General features: G+C 43.1%; 1 protein-coding gene across 14 annotated transcripts; it reads left to right on the forward strand.

The window, feature by feature from the left end:
* On the forward strand, positions 1 to 26,043 carry OAS1 (2'-5'-oligoadenylate synthetase 1). 14 transcript variants are annotated; one of them, XM_055235947.2, is made up of 7 exons: positions 110 to 393; positions 1,712 to 2,000; positions 4,216 to 4,400; positions 9,494 to 9,723; positions 10,525 to 10,674; positions 10,811 to 10,813; positions 12,368 to 12,882. In XM_055235947.2, the coding sequence occupies exons 1-7, from the start codon at positions 214 to 216 to the stop codon at positions 12,708 to 12,710; spliced, it is 1,380 nt and encodes a 459-aa protein (XP_055091922.1). In that variant the 5' UTR covers positions 110 to 213; the 3' UTR covers positions 12,711 to 12,882. The 14 variants fall into 14 exon arrangements, with proteins under 14 accessions (XP_055091925.1, XP_063470613.1, XP_055091936.1 ...); XM_055235957.2 differs by lacking the exon at positions 10,811 to 10,813 and having other exon boundaries at positions 111 to 393; positions 10,525 to 10,678; positions 12,368 to 12,400; positions 12,506 to 12,673; XM_055235950.2 differs by lacking the exon at positions 10,811 to 10,813 and having other exon boundaries at positions 1 to 393; positions 10,525 to 10,678.
* Positions 26,044 to 26,132: the final 89 nt, after the last annotated feature.

The raw sequence follows: 26,132 nt of genomic DNA on the forward strand, positions 1-26,132 counted from the left end.
AAAAGACAAAGGGTAAGTTTCAGGAAGCAGAAGAGTGAGCAGATGAAATTCAGCACTGGTATCACGGAAGTGTGGGATTTGCAAAATGAAAATGCAAAGACAGCTCCTCCCTTCCAAGGAAACAAAACCAACAGCAGCCCAGGCTTAGTCAGCAGATGAGATAAAAGCGAACAGGTCTGGGAGGCAGTTCTGTTGCCACTCTCTCTCCTGTCAATGATGGATCTCAGAAATACCCCAGCCAAATCTCTGGACAAGTTCATCGAAGACTATCTCTTGCCAGACACGCATTTCCGCATGCAAATCAACCATGCCATTAACATCATCTGTGGGTTCCTGAAGGAAAGGTGCTTCCGAGGTAGCTGCTACCCTGTGCATGTGTCCAAGGTGGTAAAGGTGAGTCCAGGCCTGCCTGGCCAGGGGAGGGGTGGCTGAATGTGCAAGAGTTGAGATTGAGAATGAGAGAGAGAGACAGAGAGAGAGAAGCAAAAACCTAGAACCCAGGTGCAAATATGAGTACAGAGAGCTGAGATCTTCTGGGCTGGTGGTTTCTTATTTATCCACACAACATGTTAAACTAGATTCTGGGGTGAAATCCTACATCCCTATTATTAACAAGTGACCCTCTCCCCTACTTCCCACTGAAGTTTATGAACCAGTGTCCTAGGCCATGCCCATTTCAGAAGTAGGGAAACTGAAGCCCAGCTCTGGTAAAAAGTTTGCTAATTAGTAGCCAGGCTAGGGGCTCACCATTTCTGCAGCGAAGAATCATACGTTTTGAAAGCAAATAGCACCTGCTGGCTGCGAGACCTTGAGCAAGTCACTTAACTACTCTGTGTCCCAATTTCCTCAGCCATAATCCCCAATACTGTTGCAGTCTTGCCAATGCACCTTAATGTAGCAGCTTCTCACTGTCTGAATTAGTACCCAAGGTTCTTTGTCCTGCATCCAAGAAAATTAAGGAACATGGACACAAACGTGAGCTTGGAGTAAAAGTTCAGTAAGCAAAAGAAGAAAGCTCTCTCCACTGTGGAGAGGGAAGTCTGAGTGGATTGCCAGATTGCAGCTGAATGCAAAAAACTTATAAGAAACCGCTCTCCCCCCGTAACTGTTTGAGAAACTTTTTATCAGTAAAGCTGTGCAACTTCCCTTACCTTATGCAGCTGTGGGTATATCTCTAGGCAAGCACAAAGTGCTGCTTCTCTTGTATGTATAACTGTGGATTTGTTTTAGGTAAGCCCCACTCCCTGCGCCAGTTTTAGGCAGGCCGCTCCTCCAGGGCCCAGCCTTGACCATTTACCTAACTGATTTTTCCTCTACTTCCCCTCAATACCTCATAGGGCTGTGCAGATTAAGTAAAATAGTAAGTGTGAACCACTCAGCATAAGCTAGTCCTGGGCATCGTAAAGGGCAATGGGAAAAGAACACAGATCCTGGACGAAGGCCCCCAGGTTTGAATTGTATCTGCCACCTACTAGCTGGGTGATGGGGTTGATATATTATCTCACCGAGCATCCATTTACCCATCTGTAAAATGGGAACTAATGATAATGGCACCCAAATCATAGCATCATTGCGAGCATTATAGGAGTTTAAGACAGGCAATGCCTTCAGAACAGTGGCTAGTGCTCCATAATGTTAGTGATTGCTCCTGTCATTTTATTTAGGGAGGTTTGCCTCACTAAGCATCAATTATTATTCTTGTCTTTTTCAGGGTGGCTCCTCAGGCAAGGGCACCGCCCTCAGAGGCCGATCTGATGCTGACCTGGTTGTCTTCCTCAGTCCTCTCACCACTTTTCAGGATCAGTTAAATCGCCGGGGAGAGTTCATCCAGGAAATTAGGAGACAGCTGGAAGCCTGTCAAAGAGAGAGAGCATTTTTCGTGAAGTTTGAGGTCCAGGCTCCACGCTGGGACAACCCCCGTGCGCTCAGCTTCGTACTGAGTTCGCTCCAGCTCGGGGAGGGGGTGGAGTTTGATGTGCTGCCTGCCTTTGATGCCCTGGGTGAGAGCTCCCAGCTTCTTTTTCTCCCTCTTCCCATTTCTGAGCAGAAATCTCCCACAGCTTGAGAGCTTTTTGCCCCAACAGGGCATCCCTCTAAAGCAAGGTGGGAGGAGATCTTAGGATCTCTCCCTGGGCAAGAATGAATATGGTCATGATCTATCACAGGAGAGACATTAAACAGCAAATTGGCATAATGTGGGGACAAAGACATTTCTTACAGAACATCTGCAAGGCTCACTAGTTCTGTTTATGGCAAAATGTGTGAATTTTATCTTTCTAAAATCAGGCAGCAAAGATGTGGCTTAAAGTTCATGTTACTCTCATCTTTGTCCCATCGTGAGATCTCATCAAATGTATGCAGCACGTTGGGAGATAGATATTTATAATCTTCAGAAACATTTGGACAGGAATTGTAGCCTCTCAGAGTCTCCCTCGCCACATCAGGAGAATTGGTAAAACCACACTACCTGTATCATATCATTATTTTAAGTGATAAATGATCATCTACATTCAGCTCTGATGAGTAACAGGTGTTCAAACATTGGAACTTCCAGCCAAGTGTGGTGGCTCATGCTTGTAATTCCAACACTTTGGGAGGCTGAGGTGGGAGGGTTGCTTGAGCCCAGGAGTTCAAGACCAGCCTGGGCAACAAAGTGAAACCTCATCTGTACTAAACATTTTAAAACATTAGCCAAGTGTGGTGGTACATGCCTGTGGTCGCAGCTATTCAGGATGCTGAGACTGAATGATCACATGAGGCCAGCCAAGGATTCGAGGTGTCAGTGAGCCACGATGTGACACTGCACTCCATCCTAGGCACAGAGCAAGATCAAGACCCTGTCTCAATCAGTCAGTCGATCAGTCAAAACTATGAATTTCCCAGCTACATATGAAGGCACCTCAGAACACCACAGTGAACTCACAGAGGGACACAGAATAGTTTAAATTTTAATTTTTTGAGGAAAATGCAATGACATCTGTCACACGCCACACAAACAGCTACTATTAAACTGAACTTACTGATTAGTGGCTACTAATGAATAGTTGGTCATTAAGCAGCAATTAGTGATTAATTATCAAGTAATTAGGACTTAATTAAAGGAACTGTCATGGTTCCTTTAGTCCTAGGGCAGCCATGAAAAAAAAAAAATGCTGACTCTCCAAAGACACCAGGGTATGAGAAAGTTCTGGATTCTCTCCTTTGTGCCATCTCCTGTGTTGGGGGCTGGAGTACAATGGTTGTAAAAGACAAGAGGGAGAAGGCTGGTCACAGTGGCTCACGCCTGTAATCTCAGCACTTTGGGAGGCCAAAGTGGGGGGATCACTTGAGGTCAGGAGTTCAAGACCAGCCTGGCCAACATGGTGAAATCTCATATCTACTAAAAATACAAAAATTAGCTGGGCGTGGTGGTGCACGCCTGTAATCATAGCTGCTCGGCAGGCTGAGGCAGGAGAATTGCTTGAACCCAGTAGATGGAGGTTGCAATGAGCCAAGATCATGCCATTGCACTCCAGCCTGGGCAACAGAGTGAGACTCCATCTCGGAAAAAAGAAAAGAATATAAGGAGTGATTAAAAAAAAAAAAAAAAACTAAGTAGAGTGAAACAATAGATAGCCATGGGGGTTAGGGAGCTTTTTTAGACAGGGTCGTGAGGGAGGGTCCCTGAGCCTGAGTGATGAGAAGGAGTGAGACTTGGGAAGATCTGGAGGTTCTGGGAAGAGGAATGGCAAGTGCAGAGGCCCTGAAGCAGCAATGACCGTGGCATATTTGAGGAAGAGAGAAAAAGTCAGAGAAGTAGAAAGTGGGCAAAGGAAGCAAGACAGGAGGTGAGGTGGGAGAGGTTCCAGAGACCAGATCACACCAGACATCATTGGCCACCATAAGGACTTCAGGTTTTAAAATTCCAGATGTTGTGGGATGCAGGAAGCAGCATGATCAGCAGCATTCTCTAGGTGCCAGGTTGAGAACAGGCTGTGGGGGAACCTGTAAAGAGGTTGCTGCCATAGTTCTGGCGAGTGACTGTGGTGGCTTGGATGGGGTGATGGCAGTGGAGAGGGCAGGAGGGAGGATCGGGAATGGACCTCAAGGCTTCCCAGCCCTGGGTCTGCTGCACTTTTCAATCAAACCCCATGGCCAGGGAGATTGTCCCCTCAGGGTGACTGAAGGAAATTCAGAGAAGGGCTGACACCTAAGTTGTAGATTTTGCCCAAACAGGTCAGTTGACTGGCGGCTATAAACCTAACCCCCAAATCTATGTCAAGCTCATCGAGGAGTGCACCTACCTGCAGAAAGAGGGCGAGTTCTCCACCTGCTTCACAGAACTACAGAGAGACTTCCTGAAGCAGCGCCCCACCAAGCTCAAGAGCCTCATCCGCCTAGTCAAGCACTGGTACCAAAATGTATGGCCCTCCCACCAGGCCTGGTGGGTTCTGTCTCGACTGGGAGCAGAGGAGGGGTGGGGGGAGCAGAGAAAGAAGGGAGTGAAGGAAAGAGGAGGGGGAGTGGTGGAGGGAAATAGAGGGATGGAAAAAGGAGAGAAAGGAAAAAGAGGTGGAGAGGGTGGAGGGAGGAGGCTGCAACAGAAGGGAGAATGAAAGGGAAGGAAGAGAGGAAGGAAGGGATTTTGGTGTTCTGTTCACTGCTGTATCCCCAGAACTTAAAACAGAGCCTGGTGCATAATAGGTGTAAATAACTGTTGAATAAATGAATCAATGCTACACACACACAGAGAGAGAGAGAGAGAGAGAGAGAGAGAGAGAGAGAGTCAACCACACTCTTCAGAATGTAGATAAATTAAAACAAGAGTTTCAAACAAATATATGTTCAGATGCCCTTTCCTCCCACTTACTGGCTGGCTGGCCTTAAGTAAGCAACTTAACCTTTCTGTTCTTTCTGCTTTCTTATCTGCAATGAGTAGCATGCCACAGCTACAGTAACATGGCACATAGTTGGTCCTGAAGTGTAGCATATTTTAGCCACCATAGGAGTACACATAATAAAAGCTAACATGTATTATGTGCTTAGCTTATCTATGTTTTGCAGATGTGATATGATTTTCTGTTCACTTTTAAATGCCCTGCATCTTAGTCAATTTTAGCAGTGATTCTGTAAGTTAGATAAGGTTAGGCATTATTATTAAACCCATTTTACACCAAGAGAAACTTGGGTCAAAAAGAGAAACTCTTGGGTCGCATGGCTCATTCGGCCAATAAGTAGCAGAAGTAAAATTTGAATTTGGCTGGGCACGGTAGCTCACACCAGTAATCCCAGCACTTTGGGAAGCCAAGGCAGGTGGATTGCTTGAGCCCAGGAGTTCAAGACTAGCCTGAGCGACATGGCAAAACCTCATCTCTACAAAATAAACTAAAAATTTAGCCAGGTGTGATGGTGAGCACCTGTAGCCCCAGCTACTGGGTAGGCTGAGGTGGGAGGATCGCTTGAGCCTGGGAGGAGGAGGTTGCAGTAAGTCAAGATTGCACTACTGCACTCCAGCTTGTGTGACAGAGCAAGATCTTGTCTCAAACAAACAAACAAACAAACAAACAAAAACTCGAATTTGGGTCTACTGACTTAAGAGTTTGCCTGATACTAATAGGCATTCAATATATATTTCTTGAATGAATGAATGAATGAATGAATGAATGAAAATAATCAGGAATAAACTTTCCAATTTAAAGGTAACACCTCTAGGTAAAAAAAGACAATCATTTAGTTGCCAGACTTCTAAGTGTTTGCTGTTCCATGAATTGTAATCATGGAGCCTGAGCATTGTAGAATTTACAAAAGCAGCACTGCCCCCAGGGACATATTGAAAATTAATGAGGGTGTTTTTGGTAACCATGGTGATGGGAGGACATGGGTGCTACTTATATTTAGTGGAAAGAAGACAAGAATGCTAGTTGTGGTACAATGATCAAGAGAGTCCTGCACAGCCAAGAATTGTCTTTTTCTTTCTTTCTTGATGCTGTTCTCCTTTAAAACAAGACAAGATTAACAATAATTTAACTCCACTAACACCATCATCACCACCTCCAACTTATATACTACATTTCTTGTATATTTCAAGTCTGTTTATATTTTCAAGTGCCTCGAAGTGTTATTATTGTTTTATAGCCAAATGTTTAGTTAATCTGCTCACAGATTTACCACTTTCTTCACTATTCATTCTTTCTTACACCTCTAACATTCCATCTGGGGTAATTTTCCTAAATGACCATACATCCTTTGGGATTTCTTTTGATGATGGTCTATTGGTAGTAAACTCTCTCAGTTTTTGTTTGTCTGAAAATGTCACGCTTTTGCTTTCATTGTTGAAGGGTGCTTTTGCTGGGTGGTCATTTCAGTATATTGAATATATCATTCCATCTTCCAGTGTCATCATTAAAAAGTCACTTGCCAGTCTAACTGCAGCTCTTTTATAAGTAACCTATCTTATTCTTCTGGCTGCATGTAAAAGTTTTCTCTTTGTCTTTGATTTTGTTTAGCTCCAATCTGCTGTGTCTTAATGATGGGTTCCTATTATTTGTCCTGATTGGGATTCCATTAAGATTCCTGAATCTGTGGGTAGATATCTTTAATTAGTTTTGAAACTTCTCAGCCATTCTTCTAAAATATTGATTCTCCCTCATTCTCTCCTCACCTTCTGGAATTCCAATTAAATGTATGTTAGACCCTACTCTATCTTTCAGATCTCTATACTCTCTTCTGTGTTTTTCATCCTTTTGTCTATTTTTCCATGCTTTATTCTGAATAGTTCCTTCTAATCTACCTTCCAATTAACTAACTTTCTCTTTAGCTATACTAATTTGCTGTAATTAATTACAGTTGCCATTTTTATCCTAAAATTTCTATTTCATATTTTTGTATCTGCCATGGTACTTCTTATGGCTTTTAATTCCCTGCTAACCATTTAAAGTTCTTATTTTATCTTGTCAATATGATATTCCTAGTTATTTTATTTTTAATTTTTATTATTTGTTAATCTTATGTTTTATTTACACTTCTTTTCTGTGACATGAGCACACACAGATTCATGTGTATACATATATGGCTCTGATACCTCTCCTGTCCTCATTCAAACCAGTGATCACAGAGAGAGGATTTTTTTTTATTTTTAATTTTTCTATTTCAATAGGTTTTTGGGGGAACAGGTGGCGTTTGGTTACCTGAATAAGTTCTTCAGTGGTGATTTCTGAGATTTTGGTGCACCCATCACCCAAACAGTGTACATTGTACCCAATGTGTAATCTTTTAACCCTTGCCACACCCCACCCTTTCCCCCCAATCCCCAAAGTCCCATGTATCATTCTTATGCCTTTGCTTCCTCATAGCTTAGCTCCTACATATGAGTGAGAACATACAATGTTTGGTTTTCCATTCCTGAGTTATTTAAAATAGTAGTATCCAGTTCCATCCAGGTTGCTGTGAATGCCATTATTTTGTTCCTTTTTATGGTTGAGTAGTATTTCATGGTGTGTTTGTGTGTGTATAACGTTTTCTTTATCCACTCATTGATTGATGGGCATTTGGGCTGGTTCTATATTTTTGCAATTGCAAATTGTGCTGTTATAAACATGTGTGTGCAAGTATCTTTTTTGTATAATGACTTCTTTTCCTCTGAGTAGATACCTAGTAGTGGGATTGCTGGATCAAATGGTAGATCTACTTTTAGTTCTATGAGGAATCTCCACACTGTTTTCCATAGTGGTTGTATGAGTTTACATTCCCACCAATGGTGTAAAAGTGTTCCCTTTTCACCACATCCACACCAACATCTATTATTCTTTGATTTTTTATTATGACCATTCTTGCAGGAGTGAGGTGGTATCACATTGTGGTTTTGATTTGCATTTCCCTGATAATTAGGGATGTTGAGCATTTTTCCATATGTTTGTTGGTATTGGTGTATCTTCGTTTGAGAATTCTCTGTTCATGTCCTTAGCCCACTTTTTGATGGGATTGTTTTTTTCTTGCTGATTCATTTGAGTTCTTTGTAGATTCTGGATATTAGTTGGATGTATAGATTGTGAAGATTTTCTCCCATTCTGTGGGTTGTCTGTTAACTCTGCTAATTATTTCTTTTGCCTTGCAGAAGCTTTTTAGTTTAATTAAGTCCCATCTATTTATCTTTGCTTTTGTTGCATTTGCTTTTGGGTTCTTGGTCATGAAGTCTTTGCCTAAGCCAACGTGTAGGAGGGTTTTTCTGATGGTATCTTCTAGAATCTTTATGGTTTCAGGTCTTAGATTTAAGTATTTGATCCATTTGGAGTTGATTTTTGTATAAGGGGAGAGAGAAGGATTCAGTTTCATTCTTTGACATGCAACTTGCCAATTATCCTAGGACCATTTGTTGAATAGGGTGTCCTTTCCCCATTTTATGTTTTTGTTTGGTTTGTCGAAGATCAGTTGGCTGTAAGTGTTTGGCTTTATTTCTGGGTTATCTATTCTGTTCCATTTGTCTATGTGACTATTTTTATACCAGTACCATGTTGTTTTGGTGACTATGGCCTTACAATATAGTCTGAAGTCTGGTAATGTAATGCCTCCAGATTTGTTCTTTTTACTTAGTCTTGCTTTGGCTATGTGAGCTCTTTTTTGGTGCCATATGAATTTTAGGATTGTTTTTTCTAGTTCTGTGAAGAATGATGGTGGTATTTTGATGGGAATTGCATTGAATTTGTAGATTGTTTTTGGCAGTATGGTCATTTTCACAATATTCATTCTACCCATTCATGAGCATGGGATGTGTTTCCATTTGTTTGTGTTATCTATGAATTCTTTCAGCAATGTTTTGTAGTTTTCCTTGTAGAGTCCCTAGTTATTTTAAAGTCTGTGTTCAGTCTTTCAGCATTTAAAATTTGTAGGTTTATGACTATTTCTCTTTTTTCTGTTGGTAATAATTCTTAGCGTTTTGTTTCTTTGTGTGTCTGGTTACATATGTGCTGGTCAATGTATTTGAAAATTATGTGTGAAATAATTTGAGGTTTTGGATTATGTATATTCCTCCAGAAAGAATTTCATTTGCTTCTGTGCATTTCTTAGGAACATTACAAGTTCTTCTTCTCAGTTAATTTTCATAGTATCTTTATAAGATAGGTGCTATTACGATCACTCACTTAGCAGATGAAAATAATGAGGCTCTGAGAGTCTAAGTCATCTACTTAGAATTGGACAATGGTGAAGCCAGGATTCAAACCCACATCAATAAGAATCCAGTGCTCTTAACAAGGGGCCAGTACACTTTTTTAAAAAATAAAAGGCTAGATAGTAACTATTTTAGACTTTGTGGACTGCACAGTCTCTGTTGCAACTACTCAACCCTGCCTTTGTAGCATGAATGCAGTCATAAACTATACATAAATGAATGAGCCTGGATTTGTTCCAAGGAAACTTTATAAAAACAGGTGGCAGGATGGATTTGGCCCATGAGAAATGTAGTTTACACAAAAGTTGAGCAAACCAATTTTTTTCTGATTGTTTTTCCTCTTCTCAGTGTAAGAAGAAGCTTGGGAAGCTGCCACCTCAGTATGCCCTGGAGCTCCTGACGGTCTATGCTTGGGAGCGAGGGAGCATGGAAACACATTTCAACACAGCCCGGGGATTTCGGACGGTCTTGGAATTAGTCATAAACTACCAGCAACTCTGCATCTACTGGACAAAGTATTATGACTTTAAAAACCCCATTATTGAAAAGTACCTGAGCAGGCAGCTCAGGAAACCCAGGTATGCTATCCCCACATGGCTTAGCTGCCCTGTGTAAATGAACACCTGGATACAGGTACAGTGCCTTGGAAATGGAGGAGGTGGGAGGGCTCCCCACTTAGTGAGAATCTCCTGTTGCCCATCATTGTACTGGGCATTTTACTACTGCCATCTGATTTAAACACCTACCTCCAACCCTGTGAAGCAGGCACTATGCTAATCATTTTACAGGTGAGTAAACTGAGGTTCTGAGAGGTAAGGAGCTTGTCCAACCCTTAACAGAAAATGAGTAAAATAGCTGGAATTTGAACTGAAATAAGAACAGCAGCAACAACAATGATAGTAATTGCTCCCAGGTATTGAAAGCTTGCTGTAAGACTAACACATGCTAATATAATAGTAAAAATTATTATCAATATTACTGATATGTATGTTATGTTCTAGTCACTGTGCTGAGCATTTCACATAACTGGGCTTTTTCTATCCTCACAGCATAGCCTTTGAGATAGGTATGTGGAACTATCCCCATTTTACAGATAAGAATCCTGAGGCTTAGAGAGTTCAAGTGACCTACCCAAGGGCACATCACTGATAAAGGGCAGAGGTGGGATTCAAACCCACATCTCTCAGGTGCAAGTGCAAGGCTCCTTCTCCTCATGCTCACTGCCTGCTGGGGAATAGGGCACTGGGGACATACCCCAGGGAGCCCTTCCTCATGTTCTGGGTCCCAGTCCATCCCATGCTGCTATTTTGCTCTCCCAGGAGCATCTGGACTCCCTGGACAGAGTTCTCACCTGTCCCTCTCTAAATGCTGCTCTGCAGGCCTGTGATTCTGGACCCGGCGGACCCTACAGGAAACTTGGGTGGTGGAGACCCAAAGGGCTGGAGGCAGCTGGCACAAGAGGCTAAGGCCTGGCTGAATTACCCATGCTTTAAGAATTGGGACGGGTCCCCAGTGAGCTCCTGGATTCTGCAGGTGAGACCTCCTGCTTCCTCCCTGCCATTCATCCCTGCCCCTCTCCATGAAGCTTGAGACATATAGCTGGAGACCATTCTTTCCAAAGAACTTACCTCTTGCCAAAGGCCATTTATATTCGTATAGTTACAGGCTGTGCTCCATATTTTACAGTCATTTTGGTCACAATCAAGGGTTTCTGGAATTTTCACATCCCTTGTCCAGAATTCATTCCCCTAAGAGAAATAATAAATAATCTCTAACACCATTTATTGACTATCTGCTTCAGGCTCAGGTTCTGTCCTAAGCCTTTTAATATGCATTATCTCATTGAATATTCACAACAATCCCATGAGGCATTTTAAAAAAATTTTTATTATTTTAGATTCAGAGGGTACATGTGTCATTTGTTACACAGCTATATTGTGTAATGGTGGGGTTTGGGCCTCTATTGATCCTGTCACCCAAATAGTGAACAGAGTACCCAAAAGGAATTTTTTCAACCCTTGCCCTTCTCCCTTCCTCCTCCCTTTTGGAGTCCCTAGTGTCTATTGTTCCCATCTTTAGCAGATGTTAAGTATTTGATTTTCTGTTTCTGGGTTAATTCACTTCAGATAATGGCCTCCATTATCTGCATCCATGATTTCATTCTTTCTTATGGCTGCATAATACTCCGTGGTGTAGATATACCACACTTTCTTTATCCAGTTCACACTGATGGGCACTTAAGTTGATTCCATGACTTTGCTATTGTGAATAGTACTGCGATATGCATAGGAGTGCTGATGTCTTTTGATAGAATGATTTCCTTTCCTTTGGGTAGATACCCAGTAGTGGGATCACTGGGTTGAATGGACATTCTATTTTTAGTTATTTGAAAAGTCCCATGAGGCATGTTGTCTATTATTCCCATCTTACAGATGAGACAAAGGCTCAGAGAGGTGAGGTCACTTGCTCAAGGACATCAGCTAACAAGTGGTGGAAATGGAATTCAGACTCAGTGGACTCTAAAGCCAGTGCTCATGTCACTGTGCTAAACAGCCTGCCTTGTCTCATCCCCACCTCTCATCTGACCAATGGGAGATGATGCAGCTGAGTGACTTGGGTTGTCACACAGCTAAGCAGGGGCAAAGGACCCAGTCTTGGATCTTTCCACCCCCAAGCAGGAATCTGTCTGATTCCAGGGGATTGATGATGTTGCAGATGGCTAGGAAGCCGACTCCAGGATGGAATTTAGTATGCAGGATGTTCTGGGGGAGAGCCACTGGGACCAGCACTCAGGGAAAGGGGGGAAGAAAGGATAGGAAGGAAGCATGAAAGAGAATAGGGAGAAGTGAACACGGATGCAGAGCAAATGCCAACTTCAGCCAACTCCAAGGACAGCCCTGGAGCTGGAATGGCCTTTAGAGCTGCCCCATGGTGACAGAGGTGGCTAGGCCTCTATACCCCTACATGGATCACTCACTGTGCTTGGGCACCTTGGGAAAGGGCATGGTCTTGAGCAAAAGGCTCTCTGCAGCTGAGGCAACCCCTAAAAGGGCTGACGGCTAAAGTCTGTCTGCTGACCACCATCCCAGCAACTGGGGTTTGTTAGTCCTTTCTCAAAGGGGGATCCAGATGGCATGTCACAGCGTCCACCATAAATGCTCACTGAATCCAGCTGCATGGTAGGAAGACTCCCTGATGTGATCATGTGTCTCACCCTTTCAGGCTGAAAGTGACAGTGAAGATGATGACACCTACGATCCCAGGCTGTATCAGAAATATGATTACATCGGAACACAGGACTATTCTCATTTCTCTCATAGTCCCAGCACACTCCAGGCAGCATCCACCCCACAGGCAGAAGAGAACTGGATATGCACCATCCTCTGAATGCCAGTGCATCTTGGGGGAAAGGGCTCCAGTGTTATCTGGACCAGCTCCTTCATTTTCAGGTGGGACTCTTGATCCAGAGAGGACAAAGGTCCTCAGTGAGCTGGTGTATAATCCAGGACAGAACCCAGGTCTCCTGAGTCCTGGCCTTCTATGCCCTCTATCCTATCATAGATAACATTCCCCACTGCCTCACCTCATTCCACCTATTCTCTGAAAATATTCCCTGAGAGAGAACAGAGAGATTTAGATAAGAGAATGAAATTCCAGCCTTGACTTTCTTCTGTGCACCTGATGGCAGGGTTATGTCTAGTGTATTATCAATAACAATAAAAACGAAGCAAATACCATTTATTGTGTGTTTATTAACTTCAAGGCACAGAGCCAAGAAGTACAGATTCATATCTAGGGGTGGTGTGTGTATATACATTGATTCAACAAGAAATATTTATTGAGCACTTACTATGTGCCAAGCATAGCTCTGGGCACTGGAAACATAGCAATGCACAAAAGCAGACAGAAATCCCTGTCCTCATGACCCTGCAGAGCCAAGACTTACAGAATTTTTTAAATAAAAAAATCCCTGTCCTCATGGAGTTGACATTTGTGCAAAACATCTTAATATCACATGGTTTTCCTATTAGTAATAATTCTGAAATAAGCATCCTTGATTTATCCTTTCTCCATATCTCTGAGAAAAATTATAGAACCTCCGTGTGTGACACAGCAGCCACTAACCACATGTATCAAATGCTTAAAATGTAGCTAGTCTAAATCTACATGTGCTGTGAGTGCAAGATATATACTTGGTTTCAAAGACAGTACAAATGAAAAGAATACCAGGTTCTTGCCAACTGATAATTTCTTTTTAATTGTGTGCTGAAATGACAATTTTTAAATATATTTGAGTTAAATCAAATGAACTTCATCTCTTTCTTTTCCCTTTTTAATTGTAGCTACTAGAAAATGTGAAATCACACATGTGGCTTTCATTATATTATGTATTTCTATTGGGCAGCTCTGCCCTCCAAGGTAAATCACTGGATTAAAGATTCGACTATGCTGACCTACATTGCCACATTGTCACACTGTCCTTGGGACCAAGAATCAGCATATCATTCATAAGATTCTAAAATATAAAATTCTCATAAATACTCACAAAAGAACCTAGCATGCTCTGATCACCTGAGTTGCTGGTCACTTGGGTGGCTGGTAAGCAGTCTTTGGTCTGTCCAGATTATATTCTCACATTTAGTCTCCCCGCATCCCTGTGAGATGGGTTTTGTTGTTATTCTCATAATAATAAGTGGAATAACTTGAGGTTCTAAGAGGTTACAGTGCTTGCCCAGGGTCACCCAGCTGGTCAGGGGCAGAGTCTGAATTTGAACCCTAATCCTTCTCTCTCTAAAGCCCATGTTCTTAATCACTGCAGTATGGTCTTAATGTGTCCTCATTCAATGAAAGCTTGTTTTCCTACTCTGGAGCCATGAGAACCAGAAGCACCGATGTCCAAGGGCAGGGAAAGATGAATGTCCCAGCTCAACCTGAGCACAGATTCACCCTTCCTCGGTCTTTTTGTCCTATTTGTAGACTGGATTAGATGATGCCAGTCTACTGATTCAAATGTGAATCTCTTTCAGAAACACCCTCACAGATACACCTAGAAATTATGTTTCACCAGCTATCTGGGCACCCTTAGCCCAGTCAACTTGTCACATAAAATCAATCATCACACACTCCATGCTGATAGGCAAGTGTGGACATCCCAATGTAATGGCTTCATTGTATTTTCCTGTATGGAAAATGCACTTGTGTTGCCTTTTGAGAGTGTTTCATTTTATAGCAATGCCACAACCAAAAGTAGATTAATGGAATCAGTAATTAGTTGCTTGATCGAAGAGCCACACGGCCACATGATCAGCCTTCCATCTACAACAGGACCCAGGAGTGCACCAGGATTGTTTTTCAAAGGGCATAGACATTTTTGCTGCAAATGACATGGGCTTACTCCAGAGTCCTGGAGGGGTCTGTGTTATAATTCTCTAAGGAGATATTGCCATAATCTCTGAATGACATCTTTTCCCAGGACTAACACTTTGAACACCATGGGGTCTGCTAGGCTGGTGTGGGCCAAGTCGAGGGGCGACTTGCACCACAGCCTATACCAGCTGCAGAGCCCTTTAGGACTTAATAAAAGGGTGCTAATTTCTGTACTTCCCTGGCTCTGAGATGTAATAGTGGTTTTGATTTACTATCCTGGCCAGGGAGGTGGCAGTTTCAAAGGCATCCTCATGACCTTCCTCTCTGTGATAGCCCTCACTTAACCCTCAGGCCAATGTGGAATAGTGTCTTTTACCAAGCATGTCCTTTTTGAATATACATTCAGGAGACAGAGAAATGATCACCAAGTTGGTCCATAGACACAGTGGGCAAATTACAAGCCTGACTTGGCCAGGGCTCCATTTTTCACTCTTGGCTCGTATATGCCCCTACTCTGATGGGGACAGAATGTGATGACGCTTTGGGTTTTCATGCATCGTTATCAATGTTGATCCTCTGCCCAACAGTCTTAGAAATGTTGAGTGATTCCCCTTTTCCAGTGTATCATCCTCTGAATAAATGGCCATAGGTCCTTTGGGGGAAACCATTACTATATATGCTATGGTGTCACAGCGTCCTTTCCCAAGGGGACTCTGCCTCCTCTTTATTAATGGGGTCTAGTCTGAAAACTGGGTCAGTCAGGTCCAAAAATCAGGAAGGGATGATGACTTTTTATTGGAATGGCTGCCCTTAACCCCCTGGTCGTCCAGCCTTGATTTCTTCTAATGGTATAAATTGAGTAGTGCCCTTTCAAGATACCCAACCACTAAGTCACTAAGAGGCCACATTGTGTTAACCAGGTCCCTAACTCTGTATCAGTCACAACCCCTGGCTGCCCCTCCAACCTCACCATTCATTATAGTCATTGCACCCACCTGGCTTCTATTGCTCTGGGAGTCCTGCCTGCCCTATTGCCCTTATCAATCCAAGCTCTGTAACAGCCCCTCTTCCCAGGAGTCCACCACCAGAACACCCCATGATGCAGGTGTCCCTCTCTCCAGCACATTCCTTATGGCCTTGGGGAATGTTTTGTACCCTGGGACTCTATTTCCAGACTTAAATGGTAAACATATCCACTCCTCTTCAGTGTGCCCACTTCCGTTGGCCTTTTAACACCTTCTTCCACCAGCTCCACAGCAATTCTGGAATTTCACACTTTTCTGCATTTCTAGGAGCCATCCTAGGAGTCACGGAAAACCTCGGCTTCACAAGTAAATGGGACTTCAGTTGTGTGCCAACATGCCTGGCTAATTTTTGATTTTTTTTTTTTTGTAGAGATGGGGTCTTGCTGTGTTGTCCAGGCTGGTCTTGAACTCCTGGCCTCAAACAATCTTTCCTCCTTGGCCACTCAAAATGTTGGGATCATAGCTACCACGCCCACACAAATTTTCTTATTTTTAAAGGCTGTATGTGCACTGTATACATTAATTGTGTGCACTGTATACATTAATTTTCTTTAACAAATTTATCCATTTATAGTTGCTTTGGTTGTTTCCACTTGATTATTGTGAGTAGTGCTGCAGTAAACATGGGAATGCAGTTATCTCTTCGATATCCTGATTTCAATTCTCTTGGATACTCAGAAGTGGGATTGCTGGAACATATCATAGTTCCATTTTTAATTTTTTGAGAAACCTCTATACTGTTTTTCACAGTGGCTCACCAGCAGTGTGCAAGAGTTCCCATCTCTCTACATCCTCACACTTGGTATCTTTTGTTCATTTTTTAAAAAATGATAGCCATCCTACCAGGAGCAAGGTGATATTGCATCGTGATTTTGATTTGCACTTCTCTGATAATTAGTGATACTGAGTATCTTTTCATACACATGTTATCCATTTGTATGTCTTCTTTGGAGAAAGATCTATTCCTATCCTTAGCCCATTTTTAAATCAAGTTATTAATTTTTTTTGCTAGTGAGTGGTAGGAGTTCCTTACATATTGTGGAGATTAACCCTTATTAGATGTATGGTTTGTAAATATTTTCTTCATTCCATAGATTGTCTTTTCAGCCCATTGATTGTTTTCTTTGCTATGCAGAAGCTTTTTAGTCTGATGTAGTCCCAGTTGCCTATTTTTGCTTTTGTTCCTGTGCTTTGCATACATGGCCACCTGGTCTTTGACAAGATTGCCAAGAATACACAATGGGGAAAGGACAATGTCTTCAACAAATGGTGTTTGGAAAGCTGAATGTCCACATGCAAAAGAATAAAATTGGACCCTTACCTTACAGCATACACAAAATCAACTCAAAATGGATTAAAGACTTAAACATAAGACCTGAAACTGAAACTACTAGAAGAAAGCAGAGGGGAAAACTTCATGACATTGGTCTTTCCAGTGATTTCAGAGGTGTGACACCAAAAGCGCAGACAACAAAAGGCATTTATTTTTATATGGCATGTAAGGAAGGGGTTCAGTTCCAGTTCTTCCAATGTGGATGCTCAATTATCCCAGCAGCATTTATTGAAGGGATCATGCTCTCTCCACTTCTTTGCAAAGCCACCTCTTAAATATTCCCAGAGCCCATCTATGTGGGAGTCTGTTTCTGGACTCTGCTCTTTTCCATTGGTCTATTTTTTGTGTCCTTAAGTTAATACAACCTTGTCTTACTTACTATAGCCTTATAATTCTTAGTATCTTTGGGAGAACTCTGTTCTCTTTTTAATCAAGTCATTGGTTCCTCTTGGCCCTTTTTATTTCTACATTAATTTTATACTCAATTTGTGAAGCTCCTCCCAAAATATAGGGAGGCATTTGATTAGAATTACACAGATTAGCTTGGGAAGAATAATATCTATATTTTATATATATATCCATATAGAATTTGATGATTCTGATCCATGAACTTGGAGTCTCTTTTCATTAATTTTTGTCCTCTTTAGTGACAGTGACAATGTTTTATCATTTTCCCTGCAGAGGTCTTTCATGGTTTTTGTCATATGTATTCCCAAGTATTTGTTTCAGTACTATCGTACTTGGCATGCTTTCTTTGATTTCATTTTGCAATGGTTGGTTCATGGGAGACTTAAACATTTTCAGTGGTGATATTTGGCTATAGCATTATAGGTGATCTTTATACTTTTCTAAATTTTCTGTGGCCATGGGAAATAATAAAGACACTTTTCTCGCAAAAAAAAAAAACAAAAAATAAAAAAGCTTTTGAGAGGTATTTCTCACAGCTAAGATATGATAGTTTACGCAAAGTTGGCAGGCACAGGCTACAGAAAGCTCTGGGGTGATGTTGTTTGGAGCTGCTGGTTCAAGGACAAACTAACAAGATTTGGAAACAGAGGAGCAAATGTGTAAGGACAAGGGAAACTATGGTATCAAATTGAAGCACCTGACCTGGAAATTTCTGAGCCCCCAGAGATAAATTTCCTCAGCTCCTCCCTGCTGAGAAAACAAAACTAAGAAGAGTTAATGTTTAGCCAACAGAAATGAGAGTGAAGTTCACGGAAGAAATTAGGACACAGCTGGAAGTGTTCAAAATGAGGAAACGTTCAATGTCAAGTTTGAGGTCCAGGGTTGATGGGTGAACTCTGCACACTCAGCTTCATGTTAGGTCTCCCAGCTCAATGAGGGGGTGAATTTTGATGTACTGCTGTCTTTGAGGCCCTGCGTGAACTCTCCCAGACCCTCCTCCTTTTCCTCACACAAATCCCCTCCTTGCACACCCCTCACGCCTGTCTGTGAGGTGCCAGGGCCCCTCTTCCAGCCAACCACAGGCCAGTATTGCCCCTCCCCAGACTTCCCTTCAGGCAGATCAAACCCAGGGCTCTGGAGTCAGACTGCCTGGGCGCAAATCCTGCTTCTGAATCTTATGAGCTGTCAAGTCACTTACCTAACTCCTTGGTGAAACAGGCTCTCCTCTGTCAAATAGGTGTGCATGCTTTGGGAGGCCAAAGCAGGAGGATTGCTTGAGTCCAGGAGTTCAAGACCAGCCTGGGTAACATAGTGAGACCCTGTCTGTATAAAATAAAAAAATTAGCCAGGTGTGGTGGCTCATGTCTATAGTCCTAGCTACTCAGGAGGCTGAGGAGGAAGAATTCCTTGAGCCCACGAGGTCAAGGCTGCAGTGAGCCATGATCAAGCCACTGCGCTCCAGCCTGGGCAACAGAATGCGACCCTGTCTCAGAAATAAGTAAATAAATAAATACATAAATAAATTTGGGTGCAATTGTGGCTCTTAGTGTTATAGAGAGGACTGAAGGAGCTAATGGATGATGGATTTATGCCAGTACCTCACATATAGCTTATCCTAAAGGAAGTTAGAGCCTATTATGATGATTATTCAAAGATATTTATCAAAGGTCTGCCCTGGGCCATGTTCTAAGCTCAGTGCTGGGGATGCAAAGATGAGCAAGAGACTCCTCAGGGACAATTGTCCGATGAGGTAACAGGCACTATTTATGAGAGGTCTAATCCATAGAGTTCTATTTATCTTATAATTATCTAATAAATGATCTAATAATTTATTAGAGGGCTAATAAATCTGATGGCAGGAGCCTGTGGGGGGTAATGGCCAAGTCTCACTATGGTGCCCAGGCTGGTCTTGATCTCCTGGCCTCAAGCATTCCTTCTGCCTCCACCTCCCAGCATGCTGCAATTACAGAGGCATGAGCAACTGCACCTGGCCTAAAATTTTATGTTAATAAAAAAAATGCATGTGTTTGAGGAGTACGACATGATGCTTGAATATCATACTGTATTGGGGGAAACCAGCCCCCAATATTTCAATGTAGGTTCTTTTCTATTTTCCCTAAGTGTCAGCTGGTCTGAGAAATAAAGGGAAAGAGTACAAAAGAGAGAAATTTTAAAGCTGGGTGTCCAGGGGAGACGTTACATGTCAGCAGGTTCCGTGATGCCCCCTGAACGGTAAAACCAGTAAGTTTTTATTAGCAATCTTCAAAGGGGAGGGAGTATACGAATAGGGTGTGGGTCACAGAGATCACATGCTTCAAGGCCGACAAAAGGTCACAAGGCAGAAGGTCAGGGTGAGATCACAAGGTCAGGGCGAAACTAGAATTACTAAAGAAGTTTCATGTCCCACTGTGCATGCATTGTCATTGATAAACATCTTAACAGGATTCAAGAGCAGAGAATGGGTCTGACTAGAATTCGCCAGGCTGGAATTTCCTAATCCTAGCAAGCCTAGGGGTGCTGCAGGAGACCAGGGCATGTTTCATCCCTTATCTGCAACTGCATAAGGCAGACACCCACAGAGTGGCCATTTTAGAGGCCCCCCTGGGAATGCATTCTTTTCCCAGGGCTGTTAATTATTAATATTCCTTACTGGGGAAAGAATTCAGGGATCTTTCTCGTACCTGTTTTCGGTAACAAGAGAAATATGGCTCTGTCTTGCCTGGCTCCCAGGCAGTCAGACCTAATGGTTATCTCCCTTGTTCCCTGAACATCGCTGTTATCCTGTTCTTTTTTCAAGGTGCCCAGATTTCATATTGTTCAAACACACATGCTTTACAAACAATTTGTGCAGTTAACGCAATCATCACAGGGTCCTGAGGCAACATACATCCTCAGCTTACGAAGATGACAGGATTAAGAGATTAAAGTAAAGACAGGCATAGGAAATTATGAGTATTGATTGAGGAAGTGATAAATGTCCATGAAATCTTCACAATTTATGTTCTTCTGTCATGGCTTCAGCAGGTCCCTCTGTTCAGGGTCCCTGACTTCCCGCAACATCACTGTATACCTGAAATTGGCATTGATTCTAATTCTCTGGTCACACGTCATTCAGAGCATAAGATCTTTGGTGGATTTAAGAAGTGCCTCCCTCCCTATTCTCTGCCATGTGACTCCCAGAATCCTATGAAATTAAAGATCTTGTGTTTGCCATAGGAGACTTCTATTCACCATCTTTGTTCTCTCCCGCAAATGGCGAGGCCTCCACAGTCTCCCACATGACAGCTTTGTACTAAAATCAACCTTAATCTATAGAACATGCATGATTATGGCAGGACTACTGTGATCTTGGTTTGATGTATTAGTTAGGATAACATTAGCTGCTGTAACAAACAGACCCCCCCTCAAGCTGCAGCATGGCTCAGATGCAATGTAAGTGTCTTCTTTTTCACCTGTATCAAGCAAGAATTATCAGATTTTCTGATTTTTTTTCTGCTGTGCTAATGTAGGGAGAAGTTGTTGGAGGTCACGTCACAGTTCACAGCAACCATCTATGTTTGGGAGCAAGGATGCTGGAAACAGAATCCAGCATACTTGTAGCTTGTCCAAAATTACAGACACCTTTGCATTTACTGAACTGAATCCTATGACTTGAAGACCAAAGACTGTAGCATGCCTGAAAGGACAGCCTCAGAACTGTGGATGGCTGTCCCTCCCCTGGTTTGGGTTTGTGCTGGCCATAGGCAAACCCACTTAACTCAGGATCACTGTATAAAGTGACGTATTGAGCCTAGTGCCAGGATCTTTAGCTTTTGCGGGAAGGTCTCATGATTTTTCTGCTAACTTAGCTAATAGGTAGCCCTCTGTCCCTTCAAGTTACAAACACATCCTTCATTCAGGAATTTGAATGTTCAGTCCTTGATATTTTATCAACCCTTCATTCCGTGGTCAGAGGGCAGACTTCTCTCCCAGTTAAGACTGGAAGTTAGCAGCCTGCCTTCAGGGATGGGGTTGTGGTTGCCTTCTGCTCTCTCTGTTCCTTTGGGAAGCTGCAGAATCATTCCATGCGAGGACTAGAGCAGTTCTTTCTTGAGAGAAGAGATTTACTTCTTCCAAGTGTATTGGTTAGTGATTGCTACATAATAAACTACCCCAAAACACAGTAGCTTAAAACAACTGTGAAGTGATTGATGCTTATGTGAGCATGGGTTGGTTGATCCAGGCTGGGCTCAGCTGGGTGCCTTTGTACATGCTGTGGGTTCTCCTGAGCTCGACTCCTTCCTGCCAGTTGCATTTAAGGCTGTTCTGTGCATGTCTTCTGGAGCCCAGGCTGAATGGGCTTTGGAGATGGCAGAAGCACAAGCGAGTAAACAGAGACACATGAAGCCATTTAGGGCCTCAGCCCAGCACTGACGTGCCGTCACTTCTCACATTCCACTGGCCATGCAAGTCACATGGCTGAGCAAACTCAAGGACTTGGGAAGTAAGCATCATCTTTAGTGGAAGGAACTACAACATCCCATGGCAAAGCGTGGATCCAAAAAGAAGTGAAATGGGGGCCAGTGACTCAGTTTACCACACTGAGGTCTGGCAGATGGCTAGAAGTGGCGCTTCCTCTTGAGGATTGTGGGAGAGGATATGTTTATGGATTCTACAGTGATCCCAGGCCTGGGAACTTCTGTAAGTCCCTTTCCTAGGGCCTCTACATCTCTCCTCTACATGGTCCCTTCTAACTCCTGCCTCATCTAGATTTCTGTACCACACCCAGCTTCTTGTGAGCATTTCTTTGCTGCCAGAGAGCCCTGTGAGACAAGCCCCCAAGATGACCCCATGCCAGAATTGTTACCCATGTGATTCACATCTGGACCAGAGGAAATGCCTCCCAAATGAAGCCCATCCTGCCCCCATCAGGCAACTACAGGCCACTTCAGCTTTCCTGGGTGTGAGGCAGACCTCAGAATCTCTGTGTCTCCCAGCTAGATGGAAAGCTTTCCAAGGGGTCCTTGGGAAGCCAGCTGGATTGAGGCAAGGAACATCATACCCCCATCCATCTCCCAAAGGGAAGCAACACATCACCTGACAACAGTTCTCTCCAGGGCAATCTCTTTGCCAAACATTGCTCCTCTCCACACTCCAACTCCTTTATGTATTCTTAACATGACTGAGGAGCCCCTTTATAAATTCTGCATTTGGGAGTTTGTTGCATATTCTGTTTGGTTCCTGGAGTTACCTATATATGAGCCTCAGGCAATGGGATTTTATTTATCAAACCATTACCAGATGTCAGGTGCTGTTCCAAACACTTTGTAAATGTTAACCCACTTAATCCTCATATAAATCCTATGAGGTAAGTGCTATTAACATCTTTATTTTAGAGATAGGGAAGCTGAGGCCCAGAGAGGTTAAGTAATTAGCCCAAAGTCACACAGAAGGCAACTGTCTTCTCACCCAGGCAAAAAGAGTCCTTTTTTATGATAATAAGGTGGAAGAAGGCAAGGGAGAGATGAGCAAGAAGATGATAATAATGATGATGGCCTTCCCTGAGTTACTGTGCTTAGCACTTAGTGTGTGTGGCCTTGCCTTGACTGTCCTTTGAGACAGGTATGTCAGACTCTCCCCATTTTGCAGAAGAATAAACTGAGGCTGATATAGTTTGAATGTATGTCTCCACCCAAATCTCATGTTGAAATGTAATCCCCAGTGTTGGAGGTGGGGCCTGTTGGGAGGTGATTGGATCATGGGGGTGGATTTCTCATGGGTGGTTTAACACCATCGCCTTGGTGCTATCCTTGTGATCGTGAGTACGTTCTTATGAGACCTGGTTGTTTAAAACTGGGTGGCACCTCCTCCCCACTTTCTCTCACTCCTGCTTTCACCACATGATATGCCTGCTCCCCCTTTGCCTTCTGCTATGATTGTAAGCCTCTTGAGGCCTCCCCAGAAGCTGAGCAGACGTCAGTACCATGCTTCCTGTAAAGGCTGCAGAACCGTGAGCCAATTAAACCTCTTTTTCTTTATAAATTACCCAGTCTCGGGTATCCCTTAATAGCAATGCAAGAATGGCCTGATACAGAGGCTTTGAGAGGTCAAGTGTGACCTGCCCAAGGGCACACCACTGATAAAGGACAGAGGTGGGATTTGAACCCACCTCTGTTAGGCCCAAGTGCAAGGCCCCTTCTCCTCATGCTCACTGCCCACTGTGGAGTTGGCACTTGGGACACACCCCAGGGAGCTGTGCCCTGATGGGGCCCTCCTCATGCCCCGAGTTCCTGCCTGCCCAAGGCCGGTGCTCTGAGTCTCCTACAGACCCCTCCTCAGCCTCACTGGCCTCAGTCATCTTGGTTCAGGGAAGGACTAAGGTCCCTTTTGGTTCCTGCCAATCTGCACCCCACCTCAGTATGACCCTCAAGAGCCTGGCTCTGGCCTTTTACAGAACAAATCTGAACAAAATCAGCGTTCATTTTAATAGCAACAGGCTGCTGATGCAGACCTTATCAACTCCGTCAAACTGTGTTCCTTCAAATATTATGCTCCCCTAGGGGTGTCCCACACCCTGATGTCACACATTCACTCAGTGAAGCCCACATTCATTCAGGGAGCTCTTTCTTTCTCTCTTCTCTAACACACACTCTCCTTGGTTAGCTGGCTGCTGATCGACATTTCTGGATATACTGGTTTTCAGGAAAATATGATGGCTGGCTTCCAATCCCAGATTTTTCACTGATGGGTTCCATATTTACACCATCTTGGCCACAGTCTCTGGATCACCATTTCCACACATACCCACACACCATAAAGAGATACTTTTTCTGAGTCTTCTGTTCATGCAGTCTGGAATTGTATTTGCTTTTGTTTTGGGGCATGCCGGGCAGCTCATTCCACTAATAGGCATAACCATAACCATTGCAGTCTCCGCTTATTGACATTTACAACTTTCCAGGAACATGCTAGGGACCTTACATTCATTATTTCATTTTATTCTCACATCACAACCTTGTGAGGTGGAGGAGCATGATGGAAGGAGGAAGGAGCTAAAAGCACAGAATCTGGAGTCCGACTGCCTGGGTTCATATCCTGGCTCTACCAATTACCAGCTCTGTAACATCGAGCTAATTTCCTAACCTCTCTATGCCATTTCCCTATCTCTAAAAGGAAGCTGACAATAGCGTGTATCTCATAGGATTTGTATGAAGATTAAACGAGTTAATATTTATAAAGTGTTTGGAATGATACCTGACATCTGGTAATGGTTTGATAAATAAAATCCATTTTAATGATGAGGAAACAGGCTCAGAAGAGGGCATTCATTTGCTCATGTGGTACAGATAGGTTCCAGACTCAAACTCAAGACCATCTGACTCTAAAACATCTAAAACTGTTGCCCTGCATTCTCTTCATTTGACAGATAATAAAACTGAGGCTCAGAGAAGCTAAGTGACTCACCTGGTACTGCACAGCAAAACAAGACAAATAAGACCTAGGGTCTCCTGACGGCCAGAGTGGAGATGCTTCTATAGGCTTTTCTCACTGATGCTCTCTGGGAAGACAGGCTCCTTCATATGAGAGTGAGCATACACTCCTTTTTTCATTTTCAGGTAAACCTGACACCGGTTGGCAGAAGGCACTACACCAATAATTAGCGAACATGCAGTGAATTTGCAACAGACAAGAGGAGCCTCATTATCCTATAGTTTCCAGGTTGCTTAGGGAGGCAGAAGTCACAGCAAGGAAAATCTTCAATAATAAACAGATGTCTCATAAAATTAATTGCAACCCAAACTCTCTCTCTACTTAAAATTAGCATCTATTTCCAGCTCTGCTTGCAATGCCCCCATATGAATACATGTGAACTCCCTCCCTCTCTTCCTCCCTCTCTCCTTCTCTTTCTCTCTCTCTCCCTCATTAAAAAATAAAATTTAAGAAAAAAATACAAGGTAGATTTACACAAATAGTGGGATCTCAGTCTTGAGTTAGCTGTGTATAACTGAAAAGGATGCTGTGGTTAATAATCATCATAAAAACAATGACATGGCCGGGCACAGTGGCTCACGCCTGTAATCCCAGCACTTTGGGAGGTGGAGGCGGGCAGATCACTTGAGGTCAGGAGTTCGAGACCAGCCTGGCCAAAATGGTGAAACTGCATCTCTGCTAAAAATACAAAAATTAGCCGGGCATCCTGGCCAGCCCCTGTAATCCCAGCTAAACAGGAGGCTGAGGCAGGAGAATCGCTTGAACCTGCCGGCTGGTGGTTGCAGTGAGCCGAGCTCACACCACTGCACTCCAGCCTGGGCAACAGAGCGAGACTACATCTCAAAAAACAAACAAAACAAAACAAAACAAAAAATCCACAATAACATAAAAGTAATAAAAACAAAACTACTGCTGTTTACTCAGTGCTTATCTGATGCCAGCCACTTTGCTAAGCCTATGAGTGCATTATTTCCCCATTGCTACAGATGAGAGAATTGAGGTTCAGACAGGTTGAAATCATTGCGCCCAAAGTCACACAACTGGTGAGTGGCAGAGCTGGGATGCAAACCCTAAACTGCCAGCCTTCAAAGCCTGTGCTCTTAATCTCTACCCTGCTGTCTTAGTGCTTCCTTGTCCATTTAATTAAGCTCCACAGGCACACATTCCATGCCCTCCTTTGCTGTACAATCCCAGGCAAGTCACCCAGCTTCTCTGAGCCTCAGTTTCATAATCTGTCAAATGGAGGTAACACAAATAATTCCTAGTTGTGACGAAGAATCATCATAGAAATCTGCTTTGATGCTTATAGCTTACAGTCTGCTTAGCTTTGTGCCAGTTCAAAGACGATTTCCCTATTGTAGTTTTACAATGTTTTAATATGTAG

The sequence above is a fragment of the Symphalangus syndactylus genome, chromosome 13 (genome assembly GCF_028878055.3).
Source record: "Symphalangus syndactylus isolate Jambi chromosome 13, NHGRI_mSymSyn1-v2.1_pri, whole genome shotgun sequence".
Classification (NCBI taxonomy): Eukaryota; Metazoa; Chordata; class Mammalia; order Primates; family Hylobatidae; genus Symphalangus; species Symphalangus syndactylus.